At 38.4% G+C, this 14,729-nt stretch overlaps 1 protein-coding gene across 1 annotated transcript in view; it reads left to right on the top strand.

Moving 5' to 3' along the window:
* EPAS1 (endothelial PAS domain protein 1) overlaps nt 1-13,761 on the top strand; it is a 79,681-nt gene extending 65,920 nt beyond the window's left edge. Inside the window, exons 8-16 of the mRNA XM_084283686.1 lie at nt 4,721-4,868; nt 5,626-5,834; nt 6,160-6,347; nt 7,233-7,343; nt 8,537-9,021; nt 10,108-10,231; nt 10,320-10,437; nt 10,966-11,166; nt 11,850-13,761. Of these exons, the coding sequence (XP_084139812.1) occupies nt 4,721-4,868; nt 5,626-5,834; nt 6,160-6,347; nt 7,233-7,343; nt 8,537-9,021; nt 10,108-10,231; nt 10,320-10,437; nt 10,966-11,166; nt 11,850-12,001 (1,736 nt within the window). The 3' untranslated portion in view covers nt 12,002-13,761. The remainder of the gene's footprint in view (nt 1-4,720; nt 4,869-5,625; nt 5,835-6,159; nt 6,348-7,232; nt 7,344-8,536; nt 9,022-10,107; nt 10,232-10,319; nt 10,438-10,965; nt 11,167-11,849) is intronic.
* The last annotated feature ends 968 nt before the right edge of the window (nt 13,762-14,729 follow it).

Below are 14,729 nucleotides of genomic sequence, written 5' to 3'. Positions count from 1 at the left end.
TGCTCTTGCTCTTTCCACAGGGACTGATTTTTGCCATACTTAAAAATAAATTTGGATTATAGCTAAAAGAGGATCTTTTTCTAAGGGATAATGCATAGATCAGCTGAAAATTTGAAAAGATGGGTTAGGCAATACTAGCTTGGTTTTACCATTCTAGTGATAATGAAGTGCATGAGTGCGTTTACTGGTATTAGTCTACCATTGGGCTCAGCAATAAGGGCAGTTGTAAAGGGCAATAGGAAGAGCTTAATGCAGCATATTTTTTAATGTCTTTCATCTGCTACCAAATAAAAACTACCTTCCCCACCCAAAACAGGTGTGCAAGAAGATTTTCTAAAAGGGATAGTCATTGTACAGATAACATATACTTCTAGGAACAGTTTCTTCTTGTTATTCTTATGCCTTTGTAAAGTGCCACTCTTAGCTGTTCTTAATATAAAATACCTGAATCATTTTGGGAGCAGGGATCAGAGCCAAGGTCTGTTCCCTCTATTCAGCAAGCCAGCCACACAATTACACTTTCTCTCTTGCACATAAAGTGTCTTAAAATTATTCAATTCAAGTCTTCAGTCTCTGTCCTTAAAAGTGGCACTTATACTGGAGACAGCATGGTGCCCACTGTACACACAATGCTTCCCACCTCTGGCTGTTACAGCCACTGAACTAGTAGTGCATGGGAGAGTACTCAGCAAAAAGTCACTAAAACTGCTGCTGCTATTTTTATAAAAACAAGGCAAAGCTGCTAGACTGAAGCACATGAGTTTAAAAAAAAAAAAAAAGAAAAGAAAACCAACAACAACAGAAACCACATGTAGTTAACTATGATCAAGGTCTCTGTGGCTCAGGAAAGTCCATGACTTAGATCATGTCTGTGGGGAATTACCCACCAAATATACTTACAGAGAAAGTATTTCTGTACATCTCAGAGAAAAGTAGCAGTAAAGAATAGCTGTCTGACCTTAGGGGGAAAAGGGAATATGTGTTAGCTGCAATGGCAAGGATTCAGGATAGCTTTGAGTTGAATGTTATTTGAAAGAATGTTTGGCAGTGATTAAAGTTGTGTGCTGTAGAACAGTGTTGTTATGAATCATTCTGTTTCCAGAACTGCTTTTAAAAAAAAAAAAAAAAAAAAGAAGCACAATACCATCCTTACAGAGGGATGTCTGGGAATATATCTTTTAAAATTGTTTCTTTGAAAGTGTGTTCATGGTTTTAACAGTGAAAAGGAATTAGTGATATTCATAGATAAGATGTGCATAGCCTATGCTGAGCTATCAAGAGTCATCCTGTGAAAAATCGGTGGCTATGCTGTACAGTTGGTTTTGAATTGCTGAGTTTCATTTCTAAGAATGGGATAATGCCAGAGAAGGAATGAAATGAGAATTGGCAATCTTTTTGGTAGCAGGAGAGAGAGCTCATGTTGGTTTATCCCTATTTAATTAATTAGATAGGACCATTGAATCAAGACTAGTCCATGTAAGGATTTCTGGAGAGCTTCTACTAAACATCTTAACCAGGCATTGATGGAGGCTTCTCCTCCCTGTAGCAATTGGATTCATCTCATGGAGGGCACAAGATTACACCTAGATTCCCTTTGTGCCGATAGAAAAGGCACAAATCCCGCGGATAGTTGCTGTTGGGCATGGACTGACTGAGATGTTGAATGAAGCCAAAGGAAGGTGTAGAGTGGTGAGTTAACTAGCAAAAGTGCTCAAAGCACAGTGCACTACACAGATAGTAAATACTTAGGATTGAACTCTTCCACAGTGTATATGATACTGTACAGGATCAACATGGATGATCTCTACTGTTGGAAGCACTGGACCACACTCCATGCTGTGATTAACCAATAAATGCTTTTAAATGCTTTTAGTCCTTCTAAGAGAAATGCTTCCTCTATCTTTTGGGACAGTCAGGGTTCTTAGCAAGCTGTGCCTTCAGCAAGCACATAACCTCTCTGAGTTCGAAACCCCTAGGTTTCTTAATGTGTGCCATTATTGCTGAGATGTTGTCTAGTGCACAGGGCAACCAAGCAGGCACACAGCTTACTGGTTCTTCCTGGCCATGTTCATTTACACATGGAAGTGTGCACCTCCTGGCTTACATAGAGACACAAGTCAGAGTGCAGAACCAAATATGGTATTTGTGTTCAATACTCCTGTATTTATTAAACTAGCACTTTATTAGAATTATTTTATATAGAGTATATATTCATACAACAATATAGGCATCAATTCTGATAGTGCCAACCGCTTAGTATTGTAAAGATACGTAGGAGATAGGAGTCTGAAGATGGAAGAGAGAGGGAGAAAAACCTCAAATGAGTCTGTGAGATAGAACTCTTTCCCTTCCTTCCAATTTAGTGGAAAATCAAGCTCTGTGCAGTTTTACTATACTGTGATTTTTGTTTTCAGTGCCAAACTTTTTCAATACTAACCTTGCATTCAAGCAAGGCACAGTAGTCTGTGTTCTGAGTTGGAAATATAGTTGCATATAGAATATGAAAGTCTTAATTAGTCATCATCAAAAGAAAGATTAGAAAGCATTTGGCAGCAGTTAGCATACCCAGTTTTTCACATATTATGCAAGCAAGGTGAAAATCTCTGTTTTGTTACATAAATCTACACAAGTGATTGACTGTAGAGCTATATTTTCCATTCAGGGATTAATAGTCAATAAACACTTCTAGTAGGGTTGGGTCGTGTTGCTGTTAAAGCCAATGGGAATTTTGCTGTTGACCTTGTTGGGGAGCTGTTGTCACCATCTGGGGCATGTCACTTGGTAGTACAAGCAGAAGTTCAATAAGCCTTCCAAGTGAATCATATTTCTTAAACATTTCTCAGCAATTAAAAAAGCAAACTTTATATTAAATTAAATTCATCTCTGCCTCCCCCCTTCTCTTCCCCAATATAAGGTATCTAATGTGAGCATGTTTCATTGAGATGATACTAATTCTGTAAAGACACAGGAATGTATGTATGTAAGTATATAAATGTATATGAAAGAGAGAGAGAGAGAGAGAGAGAGAGAGAAAAAGAGAAAGAAAGAAAGAAAGAGAAATCCACTCCAAAGCCAGAACCTTTAATGCAGCATTGATAACAAAGTCAGCAGTTACAAGTGTATTAGTAATTTATGAGATTACCCCAAGGAGGGATTCTGCTGTACTTTATTATATCAGAACATGACATGCTTTGAATAATATTAATAAAAAAGATTAAAGCAGTAAAAAGCTTCTTTGTAATGTAGCAGGCGCCTACACTGTGACTCTTATTGATGAGCTGATGATTAGGAAGCAGTGTAATTATGTTTCACAAGCAGAGCAGAACAGTTCAGTCACTAAAACACTTTGAAATGAAAGGCTTTTGATTTTGTTCCACCAGAAGTATTTAATCAATAAAGGTAATGTTCTGCTTTGTCTAAATAAATTAAATAAAGGATGATTAGATACTCCTAGGAAGAAAACAAACAAACAAACTTCAGAGATAGAAAGATAAACACAGTAACAATTATCTGCAAACCAGTTGTGTTTCCAAGGCCTGCATTGTACATTTGTGTAGTGGCAATGTAGGAGAGACTGACAATAAATAGTTTCTGTTAATGGCCACATTCACAAGGAATTTTTCTGTATAAAGACTGCAGAATCAAGTTCCAGCCTTCCTGAGCCAATTTGCTTTATTTTTAGGGCATTAGTTTGATGGCGTACTGTCTTAATGCATAAAAGCTGTTTAAAAGGAAAGATTGCCAAAGTGTTCAAAGGTTTTGTTGTGCCAGTTCCCATTTTGCCACTCAGCGCGACTATGTCTGCTTACAAATACAACCTCTTGTTTGTACTGCCTGCATACTCCAACACTCAGCCCTAATTTTACCACTTTCAATCAGCAATATTTTCCCCAACTGATGACTATAAATTGCATGATAATATCCCTTGCTTTTAGGAAGGGGTTTGCACCTGGCAGCACATCATAAAACTACACGTCTCAGAAGTCCAGAGCTCCATACTGAAATCTCATTCTCCCCAAGTATTACAAAATACCTGGGGGATCCTCAACCTTTCAGACATCTACATGAAACTTTAAACCCATTTACCTTTCTTAACGATGCCTTTTTAAGTGATATTACTTCTTCAGTCACTTAAGACCACTGTTGTTCTGGTGATATCTTCGCTTTCATTGTGTTGTTATCTCCAGCTCCTTACTCTAAGGCATGGAAAAGAGATTGGTATGAAATGAAATCATGACAGTAACTTTCTGTGGAGATTGCTTTTAAATCATCTGATTCTTGGGAATATCCATCACCTAAATAAGGAGACTATTGAATAGCTTCCTAAATAAATTTCCTTTTGTACAGATCCATTTGGGAACCTAAATTGAGAGCAATTGTACTAGAAAAGGGACTTTAAAGAAATATGCAGTGGGGTTTATTTGGGGAGCAACTAGGATCTTATATTGAAATCAAAAAGTCCCACACCCTGATTTGAATACTCAGTCCATCCAAAGAACTCAAATGCCATGCACCTTGAGTGGGAACATCAGCTTAACAGCCCCTTTTATATCAAAAATGGCTGAATTTGCCAGAAATTAAGCATCCTTACTTACAAATGTTTTTGTGTGGTTTTGTGTAATGAAAACTCAGAAACAGGTTTATTTAAATTACTGTTACATATAGTGCATTCTAATTTGTGCTGCAACATTATTTTTATTTCTCTGCTCTCATTTCTCAGTGTGCACAAAAGGTCAAGTGGTGACTGGCCAGTACCGTATGCTTGCCAAGCATGGTGGATACGTATGGCTGGAGACTCAAGGGACTGTCATTTACAACACGCGCAACCTACAGCCTCAGTGCATCATCTGTGTCAACTATGTGCTGAGGTAAGTTGTGCAGAACAACAACAAAAACAACACACTTAAATCCATCTGCTGGAAGAAGTGCATTAATCAGAGGTGTTTTTGAAGGGTCTATTTATCCATTGGTTCTATGCTTAAATCAGTTTAGTCATGTTTGTTCAAGCTTGTTTACTGATGTTAGACATTCATGAAGAATATGGCATCACTGTTCCCATACAAGCTGTTGAAATACACTATAGTCTCTTCTACAGAGCAACTGCTCTGCTAGTAGACCAGAGAATAAAGCCTGCAGTAAAGATTTTGTTTTGCAACACAATGACTAAATATGTTTTATTTTTCTAGTACAGTGACAAGAGAGATAAAATTCAGTAGTAATTGTAACTTGTGTTGCTAGGAAAAGCCATTTTCCTCCTCAAAAATCAGGACCACAGAATAGTCTTTGTCTGGCAAAACCCAAGTATTTTTGGCCCTAGATGAGGCCAAAATAGGAAATACTTATTTGAGTCTGGGTCATTATAGCCTGGACTACATCCCTTGAAAAAACAGAGCAACAAAGCCCCGAGTATTCCCACAGAAGTCCTGACCACATTCTCTGCGTCATCTGAGATTGTGGTGCTCAGCAACGCTGGAACCGTGCCTCGCCTGTCAAGAGCCTGGCATTCCACCGAGAGCCACCAAAATGCTCTTACAGCTGATCTTTAGAGAGTCTGTAATACCTGTGTTACCACATCTTTTTCCTTTACAGAGCAAAATGCCTTAAATCTTTTTTTTTTTTTTCTAGTGAAATTGAGAAGAATGATATAGTGTTCTCTATGGACCAAACGGAATCGCTCTTCAAGCCTCACCTGCTCACGATGAGCACTGCCTTCGAGAACGGGATCCCCGGGACAGAGAAGAGTGATTTCTTGTTTACTAAGCTAAAGGAAGAACCAGAGGAACTTGCGCAGCTGGCACCAACACCTGGAGATGCCATTATTTCCCTGGATTTTGGTTAGTATTTGTGCAAATAATTTTTGTGTAACAAAGAACCATGTATGAGCCTACATTTAAGAACTTAATAGACAAGTTCTGTTTGCTGTGTAGAAATTAGGAGTAACAGTCATAAGAGCCTGTGTGCTCATATCAGTAGAAAATTTCTGTGAATGAGAGCAGAATCAGGTTTTTCTTGCTGACTAAACAAGATACAGTAAATCTTTGCCAACTTATTGTTATGGCAACTAGGAGCAGGGTTCACTTTTAATGAATAGCTGTAGTTATATCATAACAGGGTACGCGAGCTAAAGGCATCCATTAATATTGTTACAACTCTTTCCAGGGACACAGAAGTTTGAGGAAGCCCCTGCCTTTACCAGCACTGTTTTGACACCAAATAAACCCTGGCCAGTGGAAGTGAAAAGCCATGCTGCTCAAGGTGAAACACTGACGATACCATCCTTTACCATGCCTCAGATTGCACCCGGCAGCAGTACTCCAAGTGCAAGCAGCAACAGTAGCTGTTCCACGGTAAGAAAAGCTTTAAAAAAAAATGTGAAAGCGGTGTTTTCTGTGTAGGTCCATCAATATATGCAGGTGATGTTTTCATACTAGCAGTCCTGTCTCAATGCTTGTAATCAGACCCAGCATAACTATATCCCTGCTGTACTGTGTATACCTTAAGGATCAATAGCAAAAATATCAAATGGGAACTATATCATGCCTTTGTATTTTAATCCTCATTTTGTCCCAGCTCAGTCAGTAATTATGATAGTCTATAAACCAACTGGTAGATGAACTTGCAACCACCATTCATGGAATTAGCCTTAAATGAAATGCCAATGTAAAACGGTCTGGCCACTAGCACAATCTCCCTTAGACCAATCCTCTTTCTGTTTGTTCACTAGAAGCTACAGTCTTCATCCAGAAACCTTATCCAACACAAGCTCCAGAGAAAATTTACCCAACAGAGTAGCTCCATGCAGTTCATCACTGAAATAATGAATGTACTTTCAGGGCATTGCCCTCAAGAGCAGGAGCCTCTCTTAGCCAGATCTTTACTAGATAATGTCCAGTTTAAATGAAATCATTGAGGTGGTGCAAAACATTTCCTTTCTTGACAAAATCATTTATTAGTGTACCTACCATGTTACTGGTCTGAGTTTCCAAAGACAGCTAGGTTCCTGTATTGGGTGCCTCTGCTAATTGGTTATGTCTCTCAAATTTTGTAGTGACAAGTAATCTCATGTTGGAGAAGAGGATGTGATAGGTTTTGATGACAGTACATATGCAATCTTGCTATTTTCTCTTCATAGCAAAGATCTGTTTATCTGACTAGCACAGTATAAGCTGCATGATGCTAAGGCAGCACTGTGGTTGTCTTGCTGCTTATAGCAAATTCTCATTTCTGTGCAGCCAAGCAGCCCAGGAGATTATTACAGTTCTGTGGATGAAGATCTGAAGATTGAGGTGATTGAAAAACTCTTTGCCATGGACACAGAATCAAAAAATCAGTGCAACTCCCAGGTAAGGAACTAATATCTCTTCCAAATCCATGAAAATCAGTCCTATGCTAGCAGGTAGTAGAGATGCATGCTGTATGTGCAGGTAACAGTGACATAACATGCAAATTGCATTTCCACACGTACACCAAAACTTTGATGCACAACATTAACACGGGCATACACTTTCAAAAGCTGAGGTGTATATTACTGTCCCTAACTGTATGGAGTAAGTGCCTTAGGGTATCACTGTGGTGGCACTGCTAAGAAAGAAGCAGCAGAGAGCTTCAGAATTTGGAAGTTTCTGTAGACTGGATAAGAAATACAAGCAGCAGCATATTTTTTTAATCTGGCCTGATGAACAGCAAGTAAACATCCTTTCTAGAACAAAACATAAATAGACTAATTCCTGCAAAACCTCAAAATGAGAAATGTTTGAGTTAACCCTAAGAGGCAGCAAAGATGCTCACCGCCACTTGCTCTCTCCCCCACAGTGGGATGGGGGAGAGAATTAATTGGAAGGGTAAAAATGTGAAAATTCATGGGTTGAGATAAAGACAGCTTAATAAACAAAAGCAAAAGCTGCATGTGCAAGCAAAGCAAAAATAAGGAATTTATTCACTACTTCCGATTGGCAGGCAACTATTCAGCCATTTCCAGGAAAGCGGGGCTCTATCATGTGTAGTGGTTTCTTAGGAAGACAAACATCATAACTCTGAATGTCTCCCTACCCCTCCTTCTTTCCCCCAACTTTTATTTCTGAGCACAGTGTCGTGTGGTATGGAATATCCCTGTGGTCAGTTGGAGGCAGATGTCCTGCCTGTGTCCCCTCACAACTTGTTGTGCACCCCAAGCCTCCTCCTTGGGGGTGTGCAGGGTGAAAAACGGAGAAGGCCTTCATTCTGTATGCACTACTCAGCAGTAGCTAAAACAATGGTGTATCAACACTGTTTTGCTCACAAGTCCAAAAACATAACACTGTGTGAGCTACTAAGAAGAAAATTAACTCTGTTCAGTTCAAAACGAGTACAACATTTATGCCATTGAAAGAAACAAGACATTTCTATAAATAGGAGCAGGTGAGTTTCATTTACATAAATTCAGCATACAGTGACTTTCTAGCTTTACAGTCTCCCTAGTAGCGTTTCACATCACATCAGCACAACTGTTATTAACTTTTAGGTTCTTTATGAACTTACTTATTTCATTTTTTTGCAGACTGACTTCAATGAACTGGACCTTGAAACCTTGGCTCCTTACATTCCTATGGATGGAGAAGATTTCCAGCTCAGCCCGATATGCCAAGAAGAACGTCCTCTCTCTGAAAGTGCACAAAATACCCAGCAGAGTCTAAGTAGCATGAGTACTATCTTCCAACCCCTTGCTTCTGCTTCACAGAATCAGTTCCTCCCAGAGAAATATTGCCCACAGCTATCAAATAAAAACATTAACCCTGGTCATGGGTCACTGTCATCTGTGTTCTTCAACAATATGAGTAGGTCATCGCTGCCGCCATACCACGACCAAGCCAGCACTCCCCTGTCTTCGATGGGAGGAAGACCAAACACCCAATGGCCACCTGATCCCCCATTAGAATATGTTCCAGCTAAATGGAGACTCATGGATAAATACTCAGGAACCTTATCAAGTTCACCCTCAGGGCCCCCAATACATTCTCCCGGCATGCCCATATATAAAAAAAGGTAAGAGCTTCTGTATTATAATTGTCTTACTCAGGAAATATCTGGGGGAGGGAGGTCATAATCTTGAAAAATTCTTTTCCTCAGTTCAGCTGAAATAACTTGTTTTGAAAGGCATCAGATTGCAATTCCGGGGAAATTGTTGTGGTCCTCTCCCAGTGGCAGTCAGTCGTAGAAGCCCAAGTGGGCTATCTTTCTGTTGCTTGTAAAGACGCGTGACTGTGTTTCATAGTTGTCAAGTAAAAATTACGCAAAGTGATTTTGCCAAGCCTGCTTTACTTTATGCAGTTTAGAAAAGTTCTGAAAAGGCTTACTGGTAAGTTGGGACACATGCTTACTTTCTGATTTTGCACATGTTTTTTGCACAACAGAAGACAAAGGAGAGACAGGGATGACAGTACACTTATTGCTGGCATGTATAGGTACTACAACTAAAATTTAAAATAACTTTTTGTGTTTTTTTTTTTTTTTTTCTCTCTCCAGCTCTTCCTCATCTCTGTTACTTTCTGGTACACACAAACAGTATGGGATGAGGTGTAGCTCAGAAGTGACGGTCCTGGCAGTTTCCTATCATTTTGTCTGTAGCTCTTGGGTAGCAAGCAGAGTGTGGGTTTTCAAAGCTTGCCATGAGAAACAGTCAAGAAGTGCATAAAATAGGCACAGTCCTTTTAAAATACGGAGTTGTGCAGTTTACCTGAAGTTTGCTTTCAGGGTTTTTCTTGTTGCGGGCAGAAATGTCAGCATCTGAACATACACTTGGAAACAGAAGGTTTGTCTCCAAACAGCAACTTGTGTGTTACTATGCAAAGCAAGGGGATAGGCATGGCTCTCAAAATCCTAAACTTAAAAAAATCTCATGACTCTTTTCCACAGTATTTTTATGCCTGTCTGGAGATTTCTAGAGGCTGTTTATGCTAATCTTTCATTAGTCTTTGATCCCAAAAGTCAAATGTTTCCAAAGCTTGTAGGATGACTGACAAAAGGAAACAAAAACACGTGATGTCCAGCGTCATGCATCAAAGGCAGCTTAAATGGAACTAGGTTGTTTAGATTTGCCTCCCTGCTCACCCAAAGATCCTTTCTCAACAGGCCACTGGATGCTTTTGGGCAACGAGGCATAGATATAAACCCAGCAAGAATTGCTCTGTCTAATAGTTTGAAACTGAAGCGACAACTGGATTATGAAGAACAAGCATTGCAACAACTGAGTGGGGTAATTATGAGAAAATGCATCCCCTTCAAAACTATGAACATACCAAGATCATCAGTGTGATCATGTTTTGTTTTTCTCCAAATTGTAGGGAGATCCATCTGTCACTAACCCATCTCACTTAATGTGGAAGAGAATGAAATTTCTCAAAGGGGAAAATTGTTCCTTGGTTTCAGAAAAGAAGTCTCTCAGCACAAGTGTTCTTACTGGTAAGAGAAAAGAAATTGATTTTGCAATGTTAAGTGCTGAAACAAAATGTTAAGAAAATTTGAATAGAAATAAAAACTCTTTCAAGAGGAAATGTTAATAAGCACTGTCAAAAAATCAGTAAGCTAAAATTAGAGATCAGTTTGTATCAGTAAGAGCTAAATGATTTATGGTACAGTTGATAGCTACCAAGTAGATTGTTTCCTGTATGTTCATGCCCTTGCTTTGGAGGCAATAGGGATCAATTTAATGGAGGTGGGTTTAGCTAATGCTGATGTAATGTGCAGACACCTCAGAGATAGAACTGATACTTCCTCTCTGCAATATTGTGCGTATTTATTTGACTGTCTTGAGTACAATACTACTCCCAGAGATAGCACTGGTTTTGGACATGCTTTGCTACAATATGTAGGGATGTCTACACTGTGTGATCATCACGCTGATGATTGCTTTGCTTTGAATTAGTATTAGCTACTATAACTATTACAATAGCTTAATTTAACTTCTCTTTTTCCTTCTATGTAAATTAGATGAGTTTGTCTGTAACTCGAGAGGCCTGAGCCAACCAATGAATCAACTGCAACAGCAACAGCAGCAACAGCAGCAACAGCAGCAACAGCAACCCACCTGTGGCAGTCCTGGTGAGAATTTGAAAGCAGGAGCGTTTCCCCCTCAGTTTTACAGTTCCCATTATCAGGACTATCCTGCCCAGCCAACTCATAAAGTATCAGGTAAGAGACTTCAAATACAGCAATTGGAAATAGCTGATTACATGAAGTAAAAACTTTAACAACAACAGAGGATGATAAACTGAGAACCACAATTTTGTTTCACAAAATGCAAAGTTAAGTGCTGTTTAGTATGAAACGTTAACGTTTACATTTGTGATATATGAGGGAAAAATAGTTTTGCTCTTCATTTCAATTGAACTTAACGCCTTTGTGCCTTGGTGGTCTAGCCATCCTCTTACGTATTGTTGCCTTGTGATGGAATTGATTAAACTATACTAAACAACTGCAGTGCAGCATTGATGCTTGAATTAGGTTACAGTCTAACATATGCCTTCTACAAACGACAATCAGTAATGAAGGGAGGTTTATGTAGAGGGAGTGCAGGTGTCAATTTAGAAACTGTTGTTTACTATAGCTTTCCTCACTTGCACCAGTATCATTTTCCTCAGAGCAATCTAAATTGGGGATAGAGGTGGAAAACTTCATGCTTGTAAGCTGTTATGGCTGAGAGGCATAGGTTTGCTCTAAAAACTGTAACTGGTGGTGTTCTGAGGCACACTGACATAAGTAGAAAATTAAATTGTAACTAATATAAACAGAAGAGGGAGGAGAGGAAAGAAATTCTCGCTCTCTCATTCTCTGTCTCTGGTCTCAGTGCCATGACTCACTTTACTCTCTTTCAGGTGTGACAAGTCGTCTGCTGGGACCCTCCTTTGAACCATATTTGTTGCCTGAGTTGACAAGATATGACTGTGAGGTTAACGTCCCTGTTTTGGGCAGTTCCACGCTTCTGCAGGGCAGTGAACTGCTCAGAGCCCTGGACCAGGCAACCTGAGCGATCCTGCAATATTCCTTGGCCTATACTGTTCAAAACAGCTTCAGTTTTTAAATATATTTTTGCAAGTAGACAATTTCTAATACCAATACACTTTTACAGGATTTTACTTAGATATTGAACCTGTCCACATTACCAAATAGTGGCCTTTTGAAGTTACTCACTTTATTATTCATGTTAAAGAAATACATCTACTGTATTTTCTCTATTGCAATTAATGTGTTGTTTAGAGAGTTTGATTACCCTCCCCTTATCTCATTACCTGTAATTTATACTCTCAGATTTTCTTCAGTTTTCATGCTAGTAAAAAGCTGTGGTATAAATGCCTCATCTTGTGATACTTTGGCTGCAGTACTGCAAAGATTTATTTTTATTGCCAAAGACGAATGAAACAAATTTGATCTCCAACCACAGTTTTTTGTTGATCTGCCAAATTGATATCCTTTGAGTCTTTCTGTTTTCCAGCATTTATTGTATTGTAACTTTAATAACTTTTGGGAAAGCATACTAAAGAAAAAATTCCCAGCCTTCTGACTCCCTCCCCTTCCCTTCATTTTTATACACTTTGTTGAAAGAAATGTGAATGGTGAACTACAATGTTTGTGGGTATCTGTGAAGGTTGCACGTTGTAAGCTTTTTTCCTCCGAAGCAAGCCACATTCTCAGCTGACTTAACCTGGCTTAGCTCTACAGACAAGGGAGTCCTACAGATTTACCCCAGTGGAGGATTGTTGTTTGTGTTGGGATTTCTTGTTTTGTGCTTTGTTGTTCTCTCTATTTTTACACAAAACAGATTTTTTTATTATTATAATAACTCTCTGGGTCAGTTGTTAATCATCTCTTGGTACTTTTGCTGTATCTAGGACACAACAACTATAAGAGCTGTTTCTGCTAGAACTAGTAGTATTTCTTAGGATGTTGCTGACACTTCAGGAATCTCACCAATGGCCAGTACTAACATCTCTGAATAATGCTAGCCTTTTTCATGTTATATGCTAGCTAGCAATATAATTTCAATATTGAATCATTAAAACTAAAAGTAGTATTTCCCAGTATATTAGGCTAACTCAGTTATAAGTAGACAAAAATAATTAAGGATTGTGTAGTGAGATGAATTACTGGCAGACAGGTCTCTCTCATTTTAATTTACCTTATATTAGTCAAGATCTGAAATGTCATTAAATTCAGCCAGACATTTTCAGAACTTCAACTATCATTTATTGTCATGCACATATTTTAAAAAGTAAGGCTTTGAATGCTTTCAAAGGCTAAGGTTGAAATTAGAGTGTACTTAAACAGCAAAAATATTAAGCTAATAAAAGGCAGGTGAGCAGTTCTGACTCTGAAATGCATACAAACCAGGGTAATGTATTGGAATACGTCCATCTTGTTTCCTCCACTGGTATAGATCATTGTAGTTTTGCTGAAAAAAATGGAACAGTGGCAATATACAACAGGTAAAAAATCTGGCCCAGAAACTTAGAACAAAGATAGGCTTCAGTGGAACTGGAAGTCTAAAAATAATGTGTTTTATAAATTTGCTTTCTATCATGCACTGAAGCTTGCAGAGAGGGAGCCTTGGGTTCATTGAGCACTTCGGAGATCGCTGTGTTAAGTGAGTCTTAATCATACACACTGTGCACTCTTAGAAAAGCATATCTTTTGTTGTTGTTATTATTGGTACATAACATTAAAAAAAAAAAAAAAAGATATAGCCCCTATTGCAGCTAGATCTTTCAAGAGTTTATTACCAAAAATAAGCTACTCCTAAAGTGATCTTATTTCTATGTGGGAAAAAAAAAAACCAACATATTTTAAGCATCAAAAAGTAATGAAAATTGACAAGCCAGATTTGACAAACCTTCAGTGGCAAGGACTTAAAGGCTTCAAGGATTAAAGACACTTGAATACTGCTCTTTTCTGTTTCTTATTTGTGTAGTTTCAGCATTAAAAATGTTATACCCTAACAGTTTACTAAAACACTCTGAAAAATATTCCATGTCTTAATATTAATCATACTTTTTATCATAATTATTTCATAATCTATATTGCTGAATTCTTATTGACAATATTATAACTGTATGGGAACTTTAACTTGATAAGGAAATGTATTTTGACACTGATACCTTATTAAAGTATACTGATCCTAAATTCTTTGTGACTCATTTGCTATGAATTTGTCATTTGTTGTATCATTGTAAAACAAAAGTATTTATTAAATTATTTATAGAAAATAAAGGTTTGCATTGATCTTTACAGAACAAAAGAACAATCTAAGGTTGCCTATATCTGAGACCTGAGAAGTAAGCTGACAAGGGCCTGTACTGTCCAGCTTTTTTTTTTTTTTTTTTTTTAGAGTTTGCCCAGTTTTCCTCATACAGAGTATTAACACCCTGTAGACCACACTTCTAGAACCTTTCTTATTACTTGTACTTCTGCTTCAATTTCAAAAGTGTATGTCTACCTAGGAGCTGAAGATGCCTGTCATAATGCTACTGTGAAAAACAGCAATAACAATAATTTGTCAAAACAAGTACTTGCCTAGAGACATGGTCTTGGATTTCAGGGGCTGAACTGCTGCAGTATCCCACTGCAGTTTTTGTGGCCATCGTATTCTGGCAGTCCTGGCGCATCCATGAATATGGCTGTCCCCAGGCCAAGCTGCTTCACCCAGTCCAGTGTTGCAATGCTGCTGCTGAACACTCTGATCCTTTTCCTTGCAGAAATTA

Source organism: Netta rufina, assembly GCF_964035555.1.
Source record: "Netta rufina genome assembly, chromosome: 3".
NCBI classification, from domain to species: Eukaryota; Metazoa; Chordata; class Aves; order Anseriformes; family Anatidae; genus Netta; species Netta rufina.
Note: the sequence above shows the minus strand (reverse complement) of the source record. Positions and strands in the feature narration are given on the sequence as shown.